Source organism: Culex quinquefasciatus, chromosome 3 (assembly GCF_015732765.1).
Source record: "Culex quinquefasciatus strain JHB chromosome 3, VPISU_Cqui_1.0_pri_paternal, whole genome shotgun sequence".
NCBI classification, from domain to species: domain Eukaryota; kingdom Metazoa; phylum Arthropoda; class Insecta; order Diptera; family Culicidae; genus Culex; species Culex quinquefasciatus.
The window spans coordinates 127,687,740-127,709,203 of NC_051863.1; the positions used below are offsets into that span (position 1 = coordinate 127,687,740).

The window sequence follows — 21,464 nt, forward strand, 5'->3', positions numbered from 1 at the left end:
CAAAATAGAAAATACAATATTAAAAAACCTGAAAATTATAATATGATAAAATTTTAAATTTCGAAAGCCTAAATATTCACAGTCTAAGAATTTTTATACAGTTTGTAATCCAAAATCCAAAATTTCACTCCGAAAGAAATTTAATTTCAGATATTTAAAATAATGTCTTCTCATAATTTCAAAATCTCTTACATAAAAAGGACTTCAAAAATTGTGGAATTCAAGAATTCAAGAACTAAGAATTTAAAAATAAAAACATTTAAGAATTTACCAATTTTAGAAATTACGAATTAACGAATTTTAGATTTTAAGAATTTTAGAATTTTAGAATTTTAGAATTTTAGAATTTTAGAATTTTAGAATTTTAGAATTTTAGAATTTTAGAATTTTAGAATTTTAGAATTTTAGAATTTTAGAATTTTAGAATTTTAGAATTTTAGAATTTTAGAATTTTAAATTTTAAATTTTAAATTTTAAATTTTAAATTTAAGAATTTAAGAATTTAAGAATTTAAGAATTTTAGAATTTTAGAATTTTAGAATTTTAGAATTTTAGAATTTTAGAATTTTAGAATTTTAAATTTTAAATTTTAAATTTTAGAATTTTAGAATTTTAGAATTTTAGAATTTTAGAATTTTAGAATTTTCGAATTTTCGAATTTTAGAATTTTAAATTTTAAATTTTAGAATTTTAGAATTTTAGAATTTTAGAATTTTAGAATTTTAGAATTTTAGAATTTTAGAATTTTAAATTTTAGAATTTTAAATTTTAGAATTTTAGAATTTTAAAATTTTAGAATTTTAGAATTTTAAATTTTAAATTTTAGAATTTTAGAATTTTAGAATTTTAAATTTTAGAATTTTAAATTTTAGAATTTTAGAATTTTAGAATTTTAGAATTTTAGAATTTTAGAATTTTAGAATTTTAAATTTTAGAATTTTAGAATTTTAGAATTTTAGAATTTTAAATTTTAGAATTTTAGAATTTTAAATTTTAGAATTTTAAATTTTAAATTTTAGAATTTTAAATTTTAGAATTTTAGAATTTTAGAATTTTAGAATTTTAAATTTTAAATTTTAAATTTTAGAATTTTAAATTTTAGAATTTTAGAATTTTAAATTTTAGAATTTTAAATTTTAGAATTTTAGAATTTTAGAATTTTAAATTTTAGAATTTTAGAATTTTAGAATTTTAAATTTTAGAATTTTAGAATTTTAAATTTTAAATTTTAAATTTTAGAATTTTAGAATTTTAGAATTTTAGAATTTTAGAATTTTAGAATTTTAGAATTTTAGATATTTAGAATTTTAGAATTTTAGAATTTTAGAATTTTAGAATTTTAGAATTTTAGGATTTTAGAATTTTAGAATTTTAGAATTTTTTAATTTAGGATTTTAGAATTTATAAGCTTTAGGATCGTTTAGGATACTAACATCATTTTAGATTTGAGAATTTTTTTTTCTACATTGTTTTGAATTTGATAGTTTTTAGTTTTTAAATTTTGACTTTTTAATTTCGATTTTTTTTTAAATCTTCAAATTTTTGATTGCCCAATTTTTTGTATTTTGAATTTTAGATTGCTAAAATTTTGAATTTCGAAATTTCAGATAAAAAAATCGATTTTAGAAATTTCAAAAAAAATTAATATGTATTTTGATTTTTTTTGTTATTATAAAAACTATTAAAACCGAGATTAAAACTATTTTTTTCGATTTTTTGAATTTCTAAAGCTTTGAATTTGGAATGTTCTGATCTTGTTATTATCGCCAAGAATGTTTTAATTTAGAAAAAAAATATTTCTACCGATAAAATTCCATTCCAAAATTCTAAAGTGGAGGCCAGCTTCTGTTACGTCCAATCAAGCTCATATTTGGCGCCAGGGGGGCGACATCTATATTTCACTACAGGCAGCTAGCCCGTAGCCAACACAAGCTGTCAACTTCGGCGCCAGAACAAAAGGGAAATGTCAACTTCGGCTCCAGCACAAAAGAACAGCTGTTCGTTACGGAATCAAAACAAAGCAACTGCGCACTGTAAAAAAATGTACAAAAACTGCAGGCATAATTTTAGAATTTTAGAATTTAAGAATTTAAGAATTTAAGAATTTAAGAATTTAAGAATTTAAGAATTTAAGAATTTAAGAATTTAAGAATTTAAGAATTTAAGAATTTAAGAATTTAAGAATTTAAGAATTTAAGAATTTAAGAATTTAAGAATTTAAGAATTTAAGAAGTTAAGAATTTAAGAATTTTAGAATTTTAGAATTTTAGAATTTTAGAATTTTAAAATTTTAGAATTTTAGAATTTTAGAATTTTAGAATTTTAGAATTTTAGAATTTTAGAATTTTAGAATTTTAGAATTTTAGAATTTTAGAATTTTAGAATTTTAGAATTTTAGAATTTTAGAATTTTAGAATTTTAGAATTTTAGAATTTTAGAATTTTAGAATTTAGGATTTTAGAATTTTAGAATTTATAAGCTTTAGGATACTAAAATCATTTTAGATTTGAAATTTTTTTTTTTACATTGTTTTGAATTTGATAGTTTATAGTTTTTAAATTTTGACTTTTTAATTTTGATTTTTTTTTAAATCTTCAAATTTTCGATTGCCCAATTTTTTGTATTTTAGCAATCTAAAACGCGCCATCCGCGCGATCCGCGCCGTCCGTAACAACCCTGTATGGTTGTGTATCCCTTGGAGAAGACGATATTGTACGGAATTTCGTCCGCGGTGGTTTGCTCCTTCCGCTTGATGGCATGCACCTCCAAAACGTCCAGTTTGAGATCCCTTTTCAGCAGCTTTTTGACTTGTTCCGGATCCACATCCGAAAGACCACGTAGAACGATCCGCTGCGATCGTTGTTGGTTGGTGTAGAATTCCACTTTGTGCTTCTTGAAGCGCTCTTGCAACTTGTCAAAGTCTTCGACAGAGAAGCTGGTTACCTTGGTGCCAAACCGGCCAAACCGGGTAATCTTGAAAGTTGGCTAGAAATCGTATTGACACAGCGACGTTATCTTCACAAGCCTGTAAAAGGCCGTGAACAAGGCCGTGAAGTTCTTTCCGCTAGCGGGCTGAACTTGTTGTTGTTGAGCACATTCTGCTCCACTAAGTGGAAAAGTCTTTTCCTCGGTCTTTTCCTTCTCCGACAGCTTCGGTGATCTCAGGGGATTTCTTCCGCGTCCGATTTCCGGGGATGAGTTGGATGAGTTGACGCGTCAAACAACTCGAATACAAATATTGTCCGTTACAACGCCGACGTCCTTCGAACCCCATCCTCTCATGTACTCCAATTTCGTCGTATGTAGCAGGGTTACCAGGTAAAAACTAGAAAAATCTGACAAAGTATCGATAAAAAATCTGGAAAAATCTTGTAGACGAAAATCTAACCATTCTCGATGGTAAAGGGAAGGGAGGATATGAAATAATTCAAAAATTTGTAGAATGCTCCTCAATTGACCTCACAAATGTTTCATTAACATTCCCTCTAAGAAAAACACATTCTAATTTTTATTATTTTCAATTAAATTAGTTAATTTTAATCAAAAAGTTGTTCAAAATGGGTAGAAAGTGAAAATCTGGCAAAATCTGTCAAAATCTGGCACTGATAAGGATAAATCTTTATTCTGGCTGACACTTGAAAAATCTGGCATTCGTGTCGATGCCCGCTCTTCGATTTATGCCCTCAAGGACAATGTTGAACAGCACACAGAAGCCCTAAGCGTGATCCAAAGGATTCCACTAATTTTCCCTAGTTTATCACCCTTTTTTGTAGTTGGGGCATACAACACCATCCATCCATCTACTTCTCCGGTAGCTTCTCCTCCTCCCAGAAGCGCCCTCGCCAGTTTCTCTCCTCCGGGCTCACCGGGTAACCGATCCTTGCCGGCAGCTCTGTTGTTCTTCAGCTTCCTGATCTCCCTCTTCCCCGTCTCCAGAGCAGGTGCTGATAACTATTCATCAGCTGCGGGCGCTCCAACTCCAAGGTCGTCCATCTAAATCTCCATGTCCATGAAATCTAATCAAAATCAAATCAAAATCAAATCATTCGCTCTACAGCATTGCCTTGGCGTTCTCGATTGCGAGATTCCTACTCGAAACTAGGCGTCCGAAGGCTTGATTGTTGAGGAAATTGCAAACCTCTTTTTACACCTTAGCTTCCATCCACCCCGGGGTTCGAGATGACGACCTTTGGATTGTGAGTCCAACTGCCTACCAGCGACTCCACCAGGACAGGACCCAGGGAGACGACTCCTACACCTGGACTGAGCTAACGACCTAACCTTTTTTTAGGTTAGTCCGGGGCCAACATTCTCATTTGAGCAAATATCGAAATATCCGGTAGAATCATACAAATTCATTAGCTGGCCCAATTATGAAATTGTAGAGTTGTCTACGTGCGCATGTATTGTACGAAAAAAATGAGGCTAAAATTTGTCCGGCCAGCAAAATCGGCGCGCTAGAGCTCTATTTGATAAAATTAAATAGTTACAAAAAAAAATCAAATCTGTCATCCCCGTCACCCAGAGAATTCACCCCTGTTCTTTTTGACATTTCAAGCACGTGAAAGCTAGGGAGATGTGAGCCGTTTTGTAAACAATATTCCAAATTAAAAAGTTTTGGAGGAATCGCCGGCAACAGCTTGGTAAACCGCTAAAAGCAGCAGCAACCGAAGAAATGAGCAGCGCCGATCAAGTCGAGGAACTGGAAAGCTCCGAGCTGGGCACAAAAGAGTACTGGGAAGCGAGCTACGACACGGAAATCCAGAACTACAAGGACCACGGCGATGTCGGTGAGGTTTGGTTCGACGAGGACAGTCAGCTGCGCATAATTCGGTGGATCGAAAAGCAGGAGGACCGGATAAAGCAGGACGATGCTATCATTGATTTGGGTAAATGAGTTGTTTTTAAGGTGGTTGAATGATTTTTTTACGGTGGGATTTTTATTTTTAAGGAAGTGGCAACGGCATGATGCTGGTGGAGTTGGCCCGCGAAGGTTACTCGAACCTTACCGGGGTGGACTACTCGCCAAAGGCAATCGAGCTGGCGAAAGCAATCTGCGCTGATCAGGAGCTCTCAATTACTTACAAAGTGGCCGATTTACTTGACGACGCGGCCGTGCGGAGTTTGGGCAAGTTCAGTGTGGTCCACGATAAGGGCACGTATGATGCGATTAGTTTGAACCCGGACGATTCCAAGACCATGCGGGAGCTGTACATTGGTGCGGTGCGGCAGTTGCTGCGAGATGACGGAATGTTCATTCTGACGTCGTGCAACTGGACGCAGGCGGAACTGGTGAAGAGCTTCGCGGAGCATTTCGTGCTGCACGTCGTTATTCCGACGCCGACGTTCAAGTTTGGTGGCAGTGTGGGCAACGTTGTCACTTCGGTTGTTTTTGTTAAAAAGTAAAGCGCTAAAGAAAAGAAACGGTTCCGTGCTAACGTCTTTCATTTTTCCTTTTGGTATCGAGTTCTAATTGGCTCGATTGTATTATTCGTATCTGTATGTTTCGCAAATTCATGTAATGCATGATTTGTTTTTGTTTATTTGTGTGCTCGTACAAATCCTTGAAAGATTTACATGTATGTAACCGGTTAAACAAAACGTGTTTGTTTATGTTTACAATGTCAATCAATAAAACGTGTTTTTCTTTAAACGTCAAAAAGATCACGGCGGTTGACTATAGTCTCAGAGAATTAATATACTACATTATTCTGGGTGAAAGGATTTTGGGATTCAGGTCAACAAATAATAAGGCACCTACATGAAAGAGGCTATACAGAGCTCCCGAGCCTTTTAAGGTGAAAAAAGACCGAAACAAGATTCACATTAAGATTAAACGGCTTAAGTGTTGCTGAATGGACTTCACGCATTATCAGGAAACTCTGGCCGTGGAAGATTTGAAGAATTAGTCGAAAAATACCTACATCGTGAGATTGGATGACGACTGCTAGAGTAGGCATGTCAAAGATGGCGTCTAATCAATTTCATTATGTTGTTACACACTTCTGCATTTACAATAATTACACCAAACAAATAAACGTCTCGTTTTGAATGCCGAGTCCTTTCCTGAAACAGATATCAGGATGTATTTTGCAATCGTCAATTCAATGCACGATTTCAGACGATTCAGAAGAAATTGAAATGCTACCGTGCTTAAAAACGGTAACGTACAAGGTGTAGGTATCAGTGGCGGCTCAAGTTAGATGATATTCGTCAAATTTTGACATTATGCGACAGATGGAAGATCCAAAACGTAGTTCGTCGATGTAAGCAACACTTTAAGACTTTAAGTAGCTGCGACTTTGCATTGTTTACTTGTTTATTAGGTTTTTATATAGAAATCTGTTATACATAATTTATTTCTCACGTCCGTTTTTGAGAAACAATTCTTCTGATGTCAGACAGTGGTCAGACAATGTGGTGCAACTCTCATGCGCCTGAACATTATGCGATTTGGTACCCGTGCCACATACTATTCAGGCGTTTCCGCTTATCTTTATGGAACTGGAACAAACTTATCAGATAGATAGCATTGATGTTTGGAAAAGGAATTGTCATCAGCGCAAAAGTTAAACAACTCGCCACGTACAACATATCACAAAAGAATATGTTTTATTAAGAAATTTGATATTTTTAAATCTACAGTTATTGTATATGTTGTTGAATGAGCTGAACCAAACCGTGTACGAAACTTGCCCAGAACGGCGCCTCCACCACACTGGATTTGCGCTGGACTGTCATTTTTGATCCGAACCAAATTATTGATTTTTTTGTGTAAAATTTGTTAGCCAAAACGAAAGCCAAATGCAACCGATTAAACTCACAACTTCAAACATTTGAACGAAGAAAGACTTAACCAAAACTTGAAGAGTGTGTGCTCAAATTTTGTTTAGTTGGAATTTTTTATCGTTCTCCTCTACACACAAAATCACACTCGTTTTTTACTGTTTAATGTTCTAAAAGTCGCCATCGATTTCTGTGTGTGTGTTTTCTTTAGAATTGTTCAAGAATGTATACCCTTCGTTTCTATAGCGCGGAGAGAAAGACAAATTTTTAATACAGTAATAATACTAAGAATATGTGTGTATATGTTTGTGTCAGCTTTACCACTTTTTTCTTTTGTGTTTCTTGTTTTGTTTTTCATAAATATTTATCTAGTTTTACTGTTTGCTTCTTTCCCCTTTTTTGCTCTCTTACATCGTTTTACTTTGCCTGTTTGTGTTCTGTTCGCTGTTTTTCTTTCTGTTGTTTTTGTTAGATTTTGCTGTATACTTTCCCAATAGATTATCTATTTTTACGTTTGTTTTTATTTCTGTAATTTTGGCGCTGATTTCGGACTCTATTGTACACCCACACACAACGTTTGCGAAAAGGGGTTTCGCACCAATTCGTTTGTGTTGCTGTTTGGTTTGTGCATTTTTAAATAAGTAATCTTAACGTTGAACATCAAACATACAAGAGCTGAGTTGCGCGCAGCAGGGAATGAATGGGATTTTTTTTCTTGATATTTTTGCTTGCTTTCGACGCTAAAGAGGACATCTACATCTCAATGGGGATTATTCTGATTAGAGTTTTTTTTTCTGCTTGTTTCGCGGACCTATCAAGCGTAGAACTTAAAAGTGTTGCTATTGTTCTTTCCTCGCCTTCTCGCGCTCTTATTTTTATCGGTGATGCTGGGGGGTAGACACATTACTATAGTAAAATTTTACAATTTCTCTATAACTTGGCTTTGCAAACTGCTGCAGATTCTTTTCTTCTGTGTTGCTTTGTTTTGTCTCTACTCTAATTAGGTAATGGAATTAATTCAAGAAATGGTTACAGTTTTTGCTCATCTAGTTCTTCCTCAACTCGAGAGTTGCGAAAGTTGGCTCTTTTCCAGCGAAAACTTTGCGCTTTCCAGTTCGAAAACGGCATCTTTTTTTTTTGTTTGTTCTTGTTTTGATAGCTGTTGCAGTTTTAGAGTGTTTTAGATTTCTGTCGTTGATTTGCTCTCGGCTAAAAGTTTGATTTTGATTTTACTCACTACAACGCACACGCCTCACGGATTCTTCTGCTGTTGTTTGCTCGCGTTCTATTTTATTCTGCGCTGACTCACTATTTTATATAAAGTTTTTTTCTTTTTCTTTTTTTTAATAGCTATATTTAATTTTATTTAACACGTAAGTTATTTCCGGCTTCTCCTTCTGCTGTTTTTGTTTCTTCTTCTTTTATTTTTCTTCCTTCCTCTTTTTACCCATAAACTTGTTAAGTTTACTTACTTTACAAATGTCAGTTGTTAAAACGAATAAATGGATTTTGTGATTCTGTTCTGTTGTTCGTGAGAGTGTGTTTGTGTATTCGCTTCATTGTGTTGGTTTTGTTCGGCTAATCTTCAATTAAGTTTCGGCTGTTTGTGATAAGTTAAGTTCGACATTTTTTTTCTTGTTGTTTTCTGCCTCTTTCAGCTATGTTTTTTTTGTCAATGATTTTTGCAATTATTTGGCAATTCTCGGGATGAAACTCATTTCAATGCGGCGTGGCGCGGCTGGAGTGCATGTGTTCGATGATTAATGTATGTGTGTCTGTGTCTGTACGTGTGCTTCTCTCTGCATTGCAAATGGTGATGAATGATGACTTATTAAAAGAAACGCTGGCGCTTACATCACTTACTGACGGTTCTTGCGGATACCTTTGAAGGGTTGAGAGGTGGGGAGAAAAGAAGATTTAAAAAAAATAATTAGAAATATGGTTAGGTACATTGTATTTAGTGCGAGACTGTGCTTGTAAAACACAAAATTTGTGTGTCATTAGTTTTTTTTTCAAACGTGAATAATAAAGGTGCCGCAATATAATTTAAAATCACGCAAAAAATATCATTTGTGTTCCGTTTTAATATTATTTGCCTTGTATTTAACTTCATGCTTCTGAAAGGTTTATATAGCTTGTTATTGATGCTTTTTTGAAACAAATGTTCTTGGACAGATTAAAATAATGGTAATTTTTATTCACCCATTCCAATTAAATTAAGACAGTTGATTTTGATTATTCATGTCAACATGACAAAAAATGAATCATCAAAATTATTAATTATTAAACAAAGATTGAAAAACACACAAAATTCGTTTGTTGCCAATTTGCTCAGTTAAATATATGTTTTTTTTCCGGTTTAAAGGATGTTTATTCATAGGTAGTCTTCAAATATAACAAATCCATTTTCCAAAAACTCTGTCGTAAAATTTCTTGTTGTTCCATCGTTTCTCCACGCAGAAAAATGTTTTGTAGAATCAGCCTGTGCGGGGTTTGATTCAACAAAATATTTTGTTGAATATAATCAACAAAATGTTTGCATTGGATCAACACTCAAATTTTGTTGTTTCGAATCGTGGTATTTTGTTGAGTCTAAGCAGATCTTTGTTGATCGAAATTTGACAGAAGCAGGTTCAAATCAGATTTTGTTGAAACAACGTCGATTTTTTGTTGATGCAACCCATATTTTTTTTTCAAAATAAGGATAGTCTATAAATTGAATTAACAAAATGTCGAATTGAAATAAAAAAGCATTATTCATCGATATTAGCATTTTTTATTGGAAAAATATATTTTTAAATCTGCTACTTAGAGTGTTTCCCCTTGTTCTGTCCGAGTACTGCTGAACCGCACCTTGTGTCCTTGCCTCCGCCACCGTCTGATGAAACAACGAGTTGGTGAAATTGCCTTCCATGTTGAATTGGCCATGTTGCCATTGGCGTCCCCGGTGGATCGAGGTTACGTTGTTTTCTGCAGAGGTCTGCAAGAGTGAGAAAAGCATTAAAACGGGGCATTTGAAGTAAAATAACAAGAGCTTACCGGTCATGTTCCGTAGAGGGTTGATATGTTGGGGAATTTTGTGAAGTCTGCTAAACTTGGTGGCAGCTTCCGCTTGTCGATGATGAGTTGGCTTAGTTGGGTGGCGATCAAATCACCCCGAATTCCGCGCTCTAACTTCTCACGTAAAACTTTGCTCACGGCAGGCGTAATACATGGATGAAATACCACGAACGTAATTGCCGCACGGACGAATTAAACGAACTTCGCCACTGATCAAAATCAGGAAAACTGAACATTTTGACAGATAGCAACACGTGTGAATATCAATTAATTTCATTTGAATCAAAAAACACATTAAAGTTGATTCAACGTCGTTCATGGTAGAATCAACGCAATAATTTTGTTAATATTTCCAAAACGAATTGACAAAAAACACAGAGTAAATTCAACTCTAAATTTAGAGTTGTTTCAATTGGTTTTGAGATTTATTTCAACAAAAAATCGTTAACTTGAAACAACAAAATATTTTGTTGATTCAAATAGGCCTAATTTTTCTGCGTGTCCCTAACTTTACATTCAAAATCTGCTACTGTACCATTTCCAAAGTTTTTCAAATTGTAGGCAATTGCTTCAACTACTAACCACAAACCTAATTTTTCTTTTTCATTTTTAAACGTTTTCCCTAGCAATTCCTCAGGGTCTACAATGTCTAAGCCTAGTTTTCTAATTATAGTTGTTTTTACGCTATTCCAAACTATTCTACTGCTGCTACATAACTTTATACGATGCTTTGATGTATCTAACTTTTTACAATATTCACACAAATTTGTATTAGTATCCCTAACCTTATGGCGAAAAAGTTTTGCTTTTGTTGGATTAAGATCATTGAGCATGATGAATAGCGAATGCTTTTCTTCAGAGGAAATGAAATTCGATTGTATATTCTGCCAATAATTTTGCCACGGCAATTCAGGGAATTCGGTTGCTATTTTGATTTTAATATTTTGCTTACTAATCAACAAACGGTAGATTTTTTTGCTTGTGTTTAAATCAGTATCGTTTGATATTTCTTCTGCTAAACTTACCCACTCACGTGAGTTCCGACTAAGCGTGTTGTTAGTTTGCTGTGATAAACACATGTTAGAATTTTGAATTGAATTTCTTATGGCCTAATCGAAATAAAAACATTAGATGAGGTAATTTAAAATATAATTGCATTTTGTTTGAAGTGAAAATTGTAATATTTATTTTGACAAAGGAAATGCATGGACAAAGTTTTATCTAAATCAAATACAATATTAGAGATCTCGAAACAAAATTTCAAAATTCTACAGCTCACATGGAAAAAGGTATCCTGAAATACCACTTCAAAACTATGTACAATTTGTAGAGTTCCGTTCTTAGCATAGTTGAACGGAACTCTACAAATTGTACTTTTTTTTAAACAATTCATTGCCATTTAATTTAGCAAGTAAAGAACAAAAAACCTCCAAAATTGTCCAAACTTTGGTTAGTATGTATTTTCTTATCACATTTTTATTATCAGTATATTTGCTTTCAAAAGTGTTAACAATTTTCTCTCTGCATGGATGCTGCTGGAGTGAAAATCAACTTTTAAGTGTGTTTGGTTCGATTTTAAATTATTTTTCTAGTTATCTTAAGCAACAAAGGTAAGAGACATTTGAAAAACAAATGCCTCGAGGCTTACCACTAGTTTTTATTAAAAATGTTTTGCATAAACTTTATCTTTACAGAATTTCAGCAAAAAATTGGTGTTTTTTTGTTATTTTGACAGATGATTGAATAAAATTTCGGTTGTCAAATCAACAGAAATTTTGGCAAATGAAATGCCACTTTGTTTTGTTGAAAATTTAGTATTGCGCCTATTCCCGAAAAAGACACGCGGCAAATCAGCCTGGAAACGACGCGCCGCACTTTCGGCAAATGCGCGCTGTCAAATCCCATACTCTACGTTTTGTTTTTGTTGATCTTCTTCTTCGAATCGCATGGTATTGTTGCTGGGTATGTTTTTTATTGCACCAAAAGTGTAGAAAATCGCTGGCAACAATGTCTGCGACACATTCTGAAATGCCGCGCGGCGTGTACCTTTAAGAGAAACGGACAATAACATTCTTTTGTCAGTTTGACAGATCATTTGCTGAAGGTTCAGCATTCGTTTCTGTTTTTCCGGTTTTTCAGTTATCATGATTTGATTTTTCTTGCCATTAAAAATGTTTCCAATGTTGTTTTGCTGCTCGAACCTACACAGCAAATTCTGATGTTCGTTTTCAGTTAATATTTACAGAAAACTGCACTACTGAAATTTTCAGTTAGTTTTTCGCTGAACTCCAGTTAATATTTGTATGGAGCTGTCAAAGTTTGCTGAAATTTCAGCAAGTTTTCATTTACTGAAAATTTCAGTAGTGCAGATTACCAGAGTAGGCTTGGTTTGAAGTGTTGTGTGTACTTATAGCGTGGAGACGACTCCTACACTTGGAATGACATAACGGCCGGGACCGACGTTTTATTTCCCCATCCGATGTAAGGTTGGAGCAGATGGGAATCGAACCCATAATCTTCCGCTTACTAAGCGGACAGCTTAACCATTTGGCCAAGCCTGCTGTCATATATTTCCTTATATGCTTTTATACATATATTTCCCAAATCACATTTGACTGACTTGTCGTTATTATTGTTTTTAGTTTGGAAAAAGTTGGTGGTTTGAGCAATCCTCCAAACCCTAAAAAAAGCAACTAGGGGAACTATACCCTTTCTCAGCCTATTTCTATTATCGGCCTATCAGCACTTTGATCATGAATTACAGCTTAAATAAAGTGTTTTTGACTGTTCCAAAGTAATAAATAGCTCAACTTAAAGTGAGCAAGCAACTCTTCATTGTTGATACATCTTAAAATGTTGGTTTAATAGCGAAAACGGCAAAAGTGATGAGAATTGGGTACTAAAGCCCTATGCCAATTTTTATGTACAACGGTAAAAAACACGATTAAAAACCATTTCTGATCACTTTTTTCATTTTAATGCAAAATTTTTTTTTGACATGACAACATTTTTTCGATGGATCAACGATGGTCCCCTTGGAACGACTTGTCAAGTAGGAGCTTTTCTGTCAAGAAGGACCGCGAGGTTAATTTTTCAAAATTGATTTAAAAATCCATTTTAAGCTCTTTATGGTCGTACAAAGGGTCATTGTACTCAGAAAAATAAGCTTTATCGCTGTGAACAATAATATCAGCAATCTAAGCTTCATTTTAGGACCCAATTGACAAAAAAAAATGCATTAAAATAAAAAAAAAGTGATCAGAAATGGTTTTTAATCGTGTTTTTTACCGTTGTACATAAAAATTGACATAGGGCTTTAGTACCCAATTGGTCGAACGGCTTAGTGTGATTAAAATGGGTATATTTCCCCTAGTTTGCATCGATGCTTTTGTTTTTCACATTTTTCATACCTTTGTTTCCAAAAATCACCATGCAAAATTAAAAAAAAATGACAACACATTTGCAGGAGGATTTTCACTTCTAAACAATAAATTATAAGTGACATTTCAATTTGGCAGAATTACTGTTACTGATTTCTCAGCAATGTTTTTGTTCACTGTCAGCAAAAGTGATGATTACTGAATCGCATTCAGTTATTTTTTATTTGTTGAAATGGCAATCCAAAATTTGCTGTGTAGGCAACCAAAGGTATTTTGAAAAGTAAGCAAGCATTTTCCCTTAGTTGATTTCTATTTTAAGCAAAACAACGTAAATTTAAAAAAGCAGTATATCCACCTCATTTTAAATGTAAACAGTAATTGACGTGAACAGGTTAGATTACTTGTTGACATCCCATCAGCCAATTTAGATTGTTTTATTTGATTTCTTCAATTTAACAGTTATTTTTAGAGTTTGTTTTTCTTGTCCGTTAAACAAAACTGTATTTTTTTACTATTTGAGTGTTTTCTAAACCACCCTGAGTCATGGGTATTAAAAATGTTATTACTGAAGTGCTCCTATTTGGCTCAAGCTTGGCCTTGACCAAAATGATAGAATATGTTTTTTTCAGAATGTTTTTAGTAACATGCCCAAAAATGGTGAATATCAATTGAAATGATTCTGATAAAAATGTTATAGAATTTCGGTATTTCAATCGATCTTAAACTACCATGCTCCTCCATAGAAATGAGTTCACAGTACATTTAGCTGGAGATGCATGGTGCTTAAAGGTCGATTAATGAAAACAATCAAGTTTCCCGATTTACATGCAAATCGGACTCCTTTTTAACACCACCCCAAAGTTTCAACTTTTTTTGTGAAAATTGTTAAAAATCTCAAATTTCAAACTGGGATGTCCAGGTCCTGGAATCGTTTTAAAGTAAAAAGAAGAACTTATACTCAATTTATGCAGTCCACATTCATATTGAAAATTGTGTTGCGTATTCAAGTACTAATTTTCTATTCAATCCCATTCAAGGAGTGCACTGGCTGGGTGAAAACCATAAACATTCGCACACGTGTGCTTTTGCGTGGTTAAGCTCAAACTGCAGCCTCAAACTGGCTCCTGGAACCTGCGTGTTTGTTACCTATGTTTAAACCCACACCGAGCGATGTGGACACGGGGTGCCACCAAACACTATCGTTGCGATCCGGTTGCGTTCCGCTGTTTGTTGTACAACTTGGCAAGTCTTCGCTTCCACTTGCGCACTGCAAACAACAGGTCGGGACAGGAACAGATAGAATACAGAACAAAGTTCCAGTGATGAGGATGGTACTGACGATGGTGGTTTAGTTTACGGGGGACTCTCGGTTTGCGTATTTACATATGTGTGCCGGGGAAAACTTTGACCAGTGTAGCATCCTAATTGCAGCAACATGCACTTTACACTCAGTAACAGGAAAAAGATTCTGCTCATTGTTAAACATATTTTCAAGAAAATAACATTTTCTTTGAAACTGAGTGTTTTTTTTTATTCACATGATGCTGCAATTGTTGGACAAAGTTCGCACCGTAAAGGACACTGAATTTTGACAATTTCTGGATCGCTCTCTGCTCAGATTGTAACCCGATTAACGCTAACGAACTTTCGAAACTTGCACACACCATTCACCATTAGCAAAGTGCAACCAATTCCGAGAGGTTCATTTCCGGTTCTCGATAAATCAGCAAAACTTGATTTCGTGTGCAATTTTCCTCACAAAAAAATAGATCCTGTGAAAGAGACAAAGAGGCCCACAAAAAAAACCCTGAAAAAAAGCTGGCTCTCAACCCTCACCTTTCTCCTTCTTCTCGGCCTTGGCGGGCTTGTTCTGTTTGTCTTTCGACTTGCCCTGATTGCAGTTCTTGTTGACCACTCGGGACGTCTGGCAGGTGGCGTCGCTGCTCGACTTTAGGCTATCGGTGCGGGACATCTGGCCGTTCGGGGCGCACTCGGACCAGGCGCCCTTGTCGTAGCGGCAGGCTGCAAAGAATAAAAGGATTGGGTTAGTTATTGGAAAGTGATTACAAAGTGTTACAGGCTACAGGTTGGCAAAGGTGCTCTATGCGGAAACAGAGAAGTGGGGCCATCCTACACGAGTTCACTTTTCTGAAAATCTCTCTCTGCATTGATCCACTTTATCGACAATATTGTTTAATAAACCTTTAAAATAATAAATTAAAACGAACTTGTTTGAGCAAAACAAGCATTAACTTTTATTAATGAGAAACATATTTTTTTCTATAAATAAAACTTAGACCGCAGGCCTGGAAATAACAAGTAAGATTTCAAACGATTATAGTTTTGTTTAGATAAACCAAAATGATACGATTTATCACCATTTGATACGAAGTGTTATCAGCAATTTTCTTTATAACTTTCAATATGAGTTCAACTTTTGAATCTAGGCTCAAAATAATGTTTTCTAATGTTTTTGAATCTTATTCAAAATCAAGCTTCGTTTGACACCTATATAAATTATTAGTATTGTATTGAAAGCAATGATGTTGTGCAAATTCATTTGAAAAAAAAAAAATGCTTTGTTTGGCACCCAAAATTCCAAAAATTTGATTATTTTCAAAATAGGTTTTCAAAATGAGTATTTTGTGATGATCGTACATCATCAAAAACAACTTCAACGTTTTAAAGTTCATTGATTCTATCCTGATTATCGACGAGTATTTCAATAAAAAAAAAAGAAAATAAATATTTTTATGTAAAAAAAATGTATTGAGAAAACGGCCTTTTCAATAATAAGTGTTATTGTTTTATAACGCTGCTATTTGAGAGCTCGAAACTGCAAAACTGCACTCTAAAACTACCATCATCTGGGGCGAATCGGGACTACAGTCTAAATTTGGAAATGGATGTACACAATTTGTTGTTCTAAGTTTGTTCTATTAGAAACTAACCAGAAAAATCCAAACATTGTTCTCTAACATGGTTAAAACTGCTGTCCCAATTCGCCCCATGTGTCCTGATTCGCCCCAGTTGACGGTACTTCAAATTTAAAAAAATGTGCAGCCTGTTCAATTAAAACAAGACCAATGCAAATCAAATTTTGGTCCAAAATAGATCATTTACCTTAAGCAAGGTTATTAACGATAAAATTCTAGAGGTTCGATAACGATAACGGCAGTTCTATCGCTATCGTTTTGACAGTTAATTATCGTTATCGTTATTCCGATAATTCTATCGGTGATAATATTATCGACGATAACGGATGATAACTCATTTTTAATATATTTCTAAAATTGACTTAATCCAATAAAAAAAACCAAAATACCGTATTTTTTAAGTACACAAGTACTCGAAGCGAAATTTGGTATAATTTTTAACTGTTCTAGTGTTTTCACAAAATACCGCATTTTTCAAAAATACTAAAATTTTCACAAAATACCGAATTTTATGAAAGCACTCAAATTTTCATAATTTGCAATATGGGTTTCGAACGATTTGAAATTTTGCAAGCATTTTCACTGATTGGGAGTTTTCGAAATAAAATAGTAAAATTTCCACAGTATACCATATTTTTGAAAGTACTAAAATTTTCATAATTTGCATTCTAGGTAACAAACGATTTAAAATTTGGCCTGCATTTTCCGTGTTTACACTAAAATTTTCACTAAATACCGTATTTTTTGTAGTGCAAAATTGTGTGTGGGTCATTCCTTCCCAAGTGACCACGCGTCCAACATCGGCCTTCACCAAATCTGCTCATATTTGGCATGGAGGTTGTTTTTGCCCCAAAAACAAAGAATCCAAAGTTTGGTGACATTTGGTCCACCCCCGCGCCCGTGGCACCCCCCTCTTTTTCTGAGATTTTTGAAAAATCTCATTTTTAAAATGCATTTTGCTAAGAGAAAAGTTTACAAAATGTGAACTTTTGGGTATGCATATTTGAAGATTTTTTTATGTAGAATCGAATGGCGTACTCAAAATTTACGTACAGTGTTGCCAGATATGAAAATTTTGCGCTTTAAGTTTTAAAATGCATTTTTAACCCTTTGGACGAGCACTTACGGGAAAACTGACAATTGCATTCGATTGCTGAGAGTTTTTTACATTAAATTCAATCAAAACCTCAGGGTAAAATGAATATTTCTTGAGATATCACATTTTTAAGTTGGAAAGCTCTGTATTGCACAGCAAATGTTTTACTTAACCATCAATTTTCAACAGTACATTGCGTGAGAGCATAGTTGGCCTTGAAATTTCAATATTCTTTTTTCAATTTCTTAACGGAAGCAAGTGAATGTCACAAAATTGAATTTATGTATGTATGTATTGTATGTATGTATGCATTTGAACCCCCGTCTTGGCAGGACTTGGCGTGGTTCACGGATATAAGAAAATGACAAAATGTTTAATTTCGTGCGCTTTAACAGGAATTTTCAAGCCACGGGCGCGGGGGTGGACCAAATGTCACCAAACTTTGGATTCTTTGTTTTTGGGGCAAAAACAACCCCCATGCTAAATATGAGCAGATTTGGTGAAGGTCGATGTTGGACGCGTGGTCACTTGGGAAGGAATGACCCGTGTGCATTTTCACAGTTTTAGAGTCTAATAGCATAAAAACTAAACTAAAACATCTAAACTAAAAAATACTAGTAAAAAAAAAATCAAAAAGATTAAACCTGAGAGTTTTGTTTGATCACATGTTGTTAAAAATTTGAATATTATCGAAAAATACGGTATTTTGCAAAAAAATTAGAATTTGACAAAAAAAAAACTTTACAAAAAATTAATAACTTTATCAAATTTCGCTGAGTTTGATACTTACCAATGTTGCTAACTATAAAAATGTGAGTATTTTCAAAAAATAAGGCACTTTTTGAAAATTTTAGTATTTTTGGAAAAATACGGTATTTTGTGATAACTGTAGCATTTAATTCCAAAGAGAATTGATAAAAAACTCTAAAGCAGTGAAAATGCATGCAAAATTTCTAATCGTTTGATACCCATAATTTGAGAACTAAAAAAAAGATAATCATTATCGTTATCGTTAGACCCTTGAGCCTTGACCTAAGGGTACAGCTAAAAAGGCATTTCTATTTTTCTATGTGTTTTTAAATTGTTTATTCTTTGCATTTAAAGAATGGTATTAAAAAACTCTTTCCGATGAGCACTAACGTTTAGAGATTCAACAACCCTATCAAAATTATGACCATTTATGTGTAAATGAGTAAAGGGAATTTAACAAATATTTTGTTTAAAGTTTTATTCAATGTGAGGAAGGCACCAACCATCTTAAGGTGAATTATGGAACGTTTTTTGCATCGTAAATAATAGGTTATGGGATAAAATTAAAATTACCTTAGCATTATTCTAAAATTCCCGTGGATTAAAAAAATAAATGAAATGAATATTCAAACTGAATTGAAATAGCTTCTAGAAATTTGTCCGGATAAAATAATTTAAGAAAAAAAAAATATTCTGAAGGCTATTGGATAAATACTGAGCATATAAGAAGATGTTGATTTTCATTTCAAAAACATGTTTTAAACTGTTTTGATATTGAGAAAAATCTTATTTAACATACCGTAAACCGGGGTGACTTTGATAGGATTTCAAATTGTTTTTGGAATATTTTCCAACAGGTGAGGTTTTTCTCACGATTATTATTTTTAAAACATGTACTGGGGTATGCCACACAAAGTCCATGAACTATTTTGGAAAAAAAGTTCTTTCAATAGTGTTTAGAAAAATAGTTACGTTAAAAATTCTTAGTTTTAATTCCGGGGTGACTTTGATAGTCATAGATTTTTTTGTTAAAATCATATTTAAGATGATCAAACCTTATTTGTTCGTTGAATATACCATCACTGAAGTAGGTGATATAGTTTTTAAGAAAAAAATCAATGTTTTTGTTTAGTTAACTAAATTAATAAGCTTTTTTAACAAAATACATATAAATTTTAGGTAAAATTGTTGAAAAGTCGGAATTTTGTCTGAAATTTGTTTAACTAAATTTGTTTATAAAATTATCGATAAATAATTGCATTTTATACTGAATTCGAAGCACGAATCACAATTTTTCACATTTGACATGAAATTTGTTTTTTTGAAATTGCCTTTAAATTTGGAGATTTTTTTCAATTGTGTTTCTAAAACACATATTATTTATTATTTACAAACTTATTTAACCTTCCACTACTGGAAAGTTCTCCAAAGAATCCGAAAATGCATTCCGTTTTCCGATTTAAAATAATTTTCACTGAGAAAATCATGACACTTTGAGAAGATTAAAATAATGACTTTCATGAACATTTTCTTAACTATAGTTAACTAACTTTTTAAACTTTTCAAAATTTTATGAAAGGTTCTTTTTGAGGTACTTTGAACACTTCTCTACCACGGTCAGTATGATTCTAAACATTTCCGTACGTATTTTAATTATACTCTTCATTTTACGGAAAAATCGCAAACCTATCAAAGTCACCCCGGCTATCAAAGTCACCCCGTTTCACGGTACATAAGTTATAACCTTACGGTTGTTTATGCGAGGTTCAATCTTCCCACTTTTAACATAGAAAACATATCGTCAGCTGTGTGCTATCTTGTGACATAGACCATTTTGGTAGAAAATGAGTTGATGATGACGTTTTGCTATACTTAACAAACACTACAAGATGCTTTAACCCGATTTTAGAAACTCGCTTCCGTTTCCCGGATATCGCAATACACACTTGTGACATAGACCAATTTATCATCAAAATGATTGTGCACACTTGTGACACGTCATACATGTTGTTGGAAAATGTGGAATTTTTTTCTTGTTTTTCACAAATTTATGTACACACATATTTTCAAAAGGCAATGCAACCTTTTGTTTATAAAAATATACTGATTAAGTCGATTAAACCATTTATTTGAGCTTATTTTAGTTTGTATGGGAATTCTGTGCACACTTGTGACACGTAGTACAATTTTACTTTCTAAACACACTTGTGACACGTGCTTTTTCATATTTTTGTTTACATTATTTACTGTATCTTTTATTTGATGTAACCAAATTAGTTGAAACTTGGAGCGTTTGTTAAGCGATAGCATACGAACCGATTGCTTTAAAAAGTTTGGCTCTACCATTCATAGTTTAGAAAATATTTATCATCAAACTTTGAAAATCGATTTTCTCGAAAAGTACTAAATGCTCGTTGTCACAAGATAGCACACAACTGACGATATAGAGAATTTTATGATCTTTTTGAAACCAAAAAAAAAAATCGTTCGGAGTTGACAGCTACAAACGCATTCTCAAATTCATTATTTATTTTTTCAGAATAGGTATGATTATTTATCCTGGTTGATCCTTTACATACGAATTAAAGTTTATATTTCAAATTAAAAAAAAAAATAAGATTACATTTGTTGAATTCTAAAACATCGAACCACCCCACAGGTCAAAAACTGCGCTTACCTTTTTTGCACTTCTTCTGGATGGTGCGGGTCTGCACGCAGGACTGCTCGCCCTTTTTCAGCGACAGCGTCCGGGAGCGCGTGTTGGACTTGGCGTCGCACTCGGTCCACGGGCCCTTGGTGTAACGGCACTGCGAGTCTGGTGACGACGGTGATGTTCCGGTTGGTTAGGTTACAAAATCAGCAGCACGGGGGGTGGGTCAGGAGCAGGAAATGAAATTTCAAGTGGAGGCGGGAAAAAAAAGAGAAAAGTTATTTGGAGCGTGAGAAAAGGCGAATCCCCCCGAAATTGGGGGATCCGGAAGTTACGGGTTAGGTCAGTGAAGTGGCACACACACACACACACTCATACATTCATGTTTAGACACGCTCACGTAACATTGGGTTATCAGAATGGTTTAGTGAGTTTAGTTCTACTAATATTTTTTTAAACAACTTTAAAAAAGCTTCTGAGAAATGCAAAATTTCAAAATGACTTAAGCGAGCACACCGGCGACGAACGTCGAGCGAGGGTAGTTTGGTATGGTTGGTTGAACGCTCGGATAAAATCAGCTTCCTGAAAGGGATTCTTCCGGTTTGCCGGTTGGTATCCGTCGCCTTGAAATTGTAATAAGTAGAGAGAGCATTTCGTTGCGGTTGGATTCAGCGCAAACTTACTGGAACGCCAACCATTGCTAAATGGCGGTGGGTGGATTTCAGCGAAAAGAGAAGGAAAACCATGCGTTTTAGATGACGAACGAGTAATTAAAAATTACTCAAAAAAGATATTTTTTGCGCCCC

The 21,464-nt window shown here is 33.8% G+C and overlaps 2 protein-coding genes and 1 long non-coding RNA gene across 4 annotated transcripts in view; 1 reads left to right on the forward strand and 2 right to left on the reverse strand.

The window, feature by feature from the left end:
- Positions 1 to 4,584: 4,584 nt before the first annotated feature.
- Positions 4,585 to 5,433, forward strand: LOC6038821 (EEF1A lysine methyltransferase 2). Its single transcript, XM_001848486.2, has 2 exons — positions 4,585 to 4,889; positions 4,952 to 5,433. Exons 1-2 carry the CDS (start codon positions 4,676 to 4,678, stop codon positions 5,404 to 5,406), a joined length of 669 nt encoding a protein of 222 aa, XP_001848538.2. The 5' UTR covers positions 4,585 to 4,675; the 3' UTR covers positions 5,407 to 5,433.
- Positions 5,434 to 6,765: 1,332 nt separating this feature from the next.
- LOC6038822 overlaps positions 6,766 to 21,464 on the reverse strand; it is a 181,053-nt gene continuing 166,354 nt past the window's right edge. For both annotated transcript variants that reach the window (XM_038258591.1, XM_038258590.1), the window contains exons 4-6: positions 20,686 to 20,823; positions 15,063 to 15,248; positions 6,766 to 8,668 (exon numbers count right to left, since the gene is read on the reverse strand). In XM_038258591.1, the coding sequence (XP_038114519.1) occupies positions 8,646 to 8,668; positions 15,063 to 15,248; positions 20,686 to 20,823 (347 nt within the window). In that variant the 3' untranslated portion in view covers positions 6,766 to 8,645. The remainder of the gene's footprint in view (positions 8,669 to 15,062; positions 15,249 to 20,685; positions 20,824 to 21,464) is intronic.
- Positions 9,543 to 11,755, reverse strand: LOC119768575. The gene is made up of 2 exons (XR_005278076.1): positions 9,826 to 11,755; positions 9,543 to 9,766 (listed from the first exon to the last, which is right to left on the reverse strand). It is a non-coding gene; the product is annotated as an uncharacterized LOC119768575 (long non-coding RNA).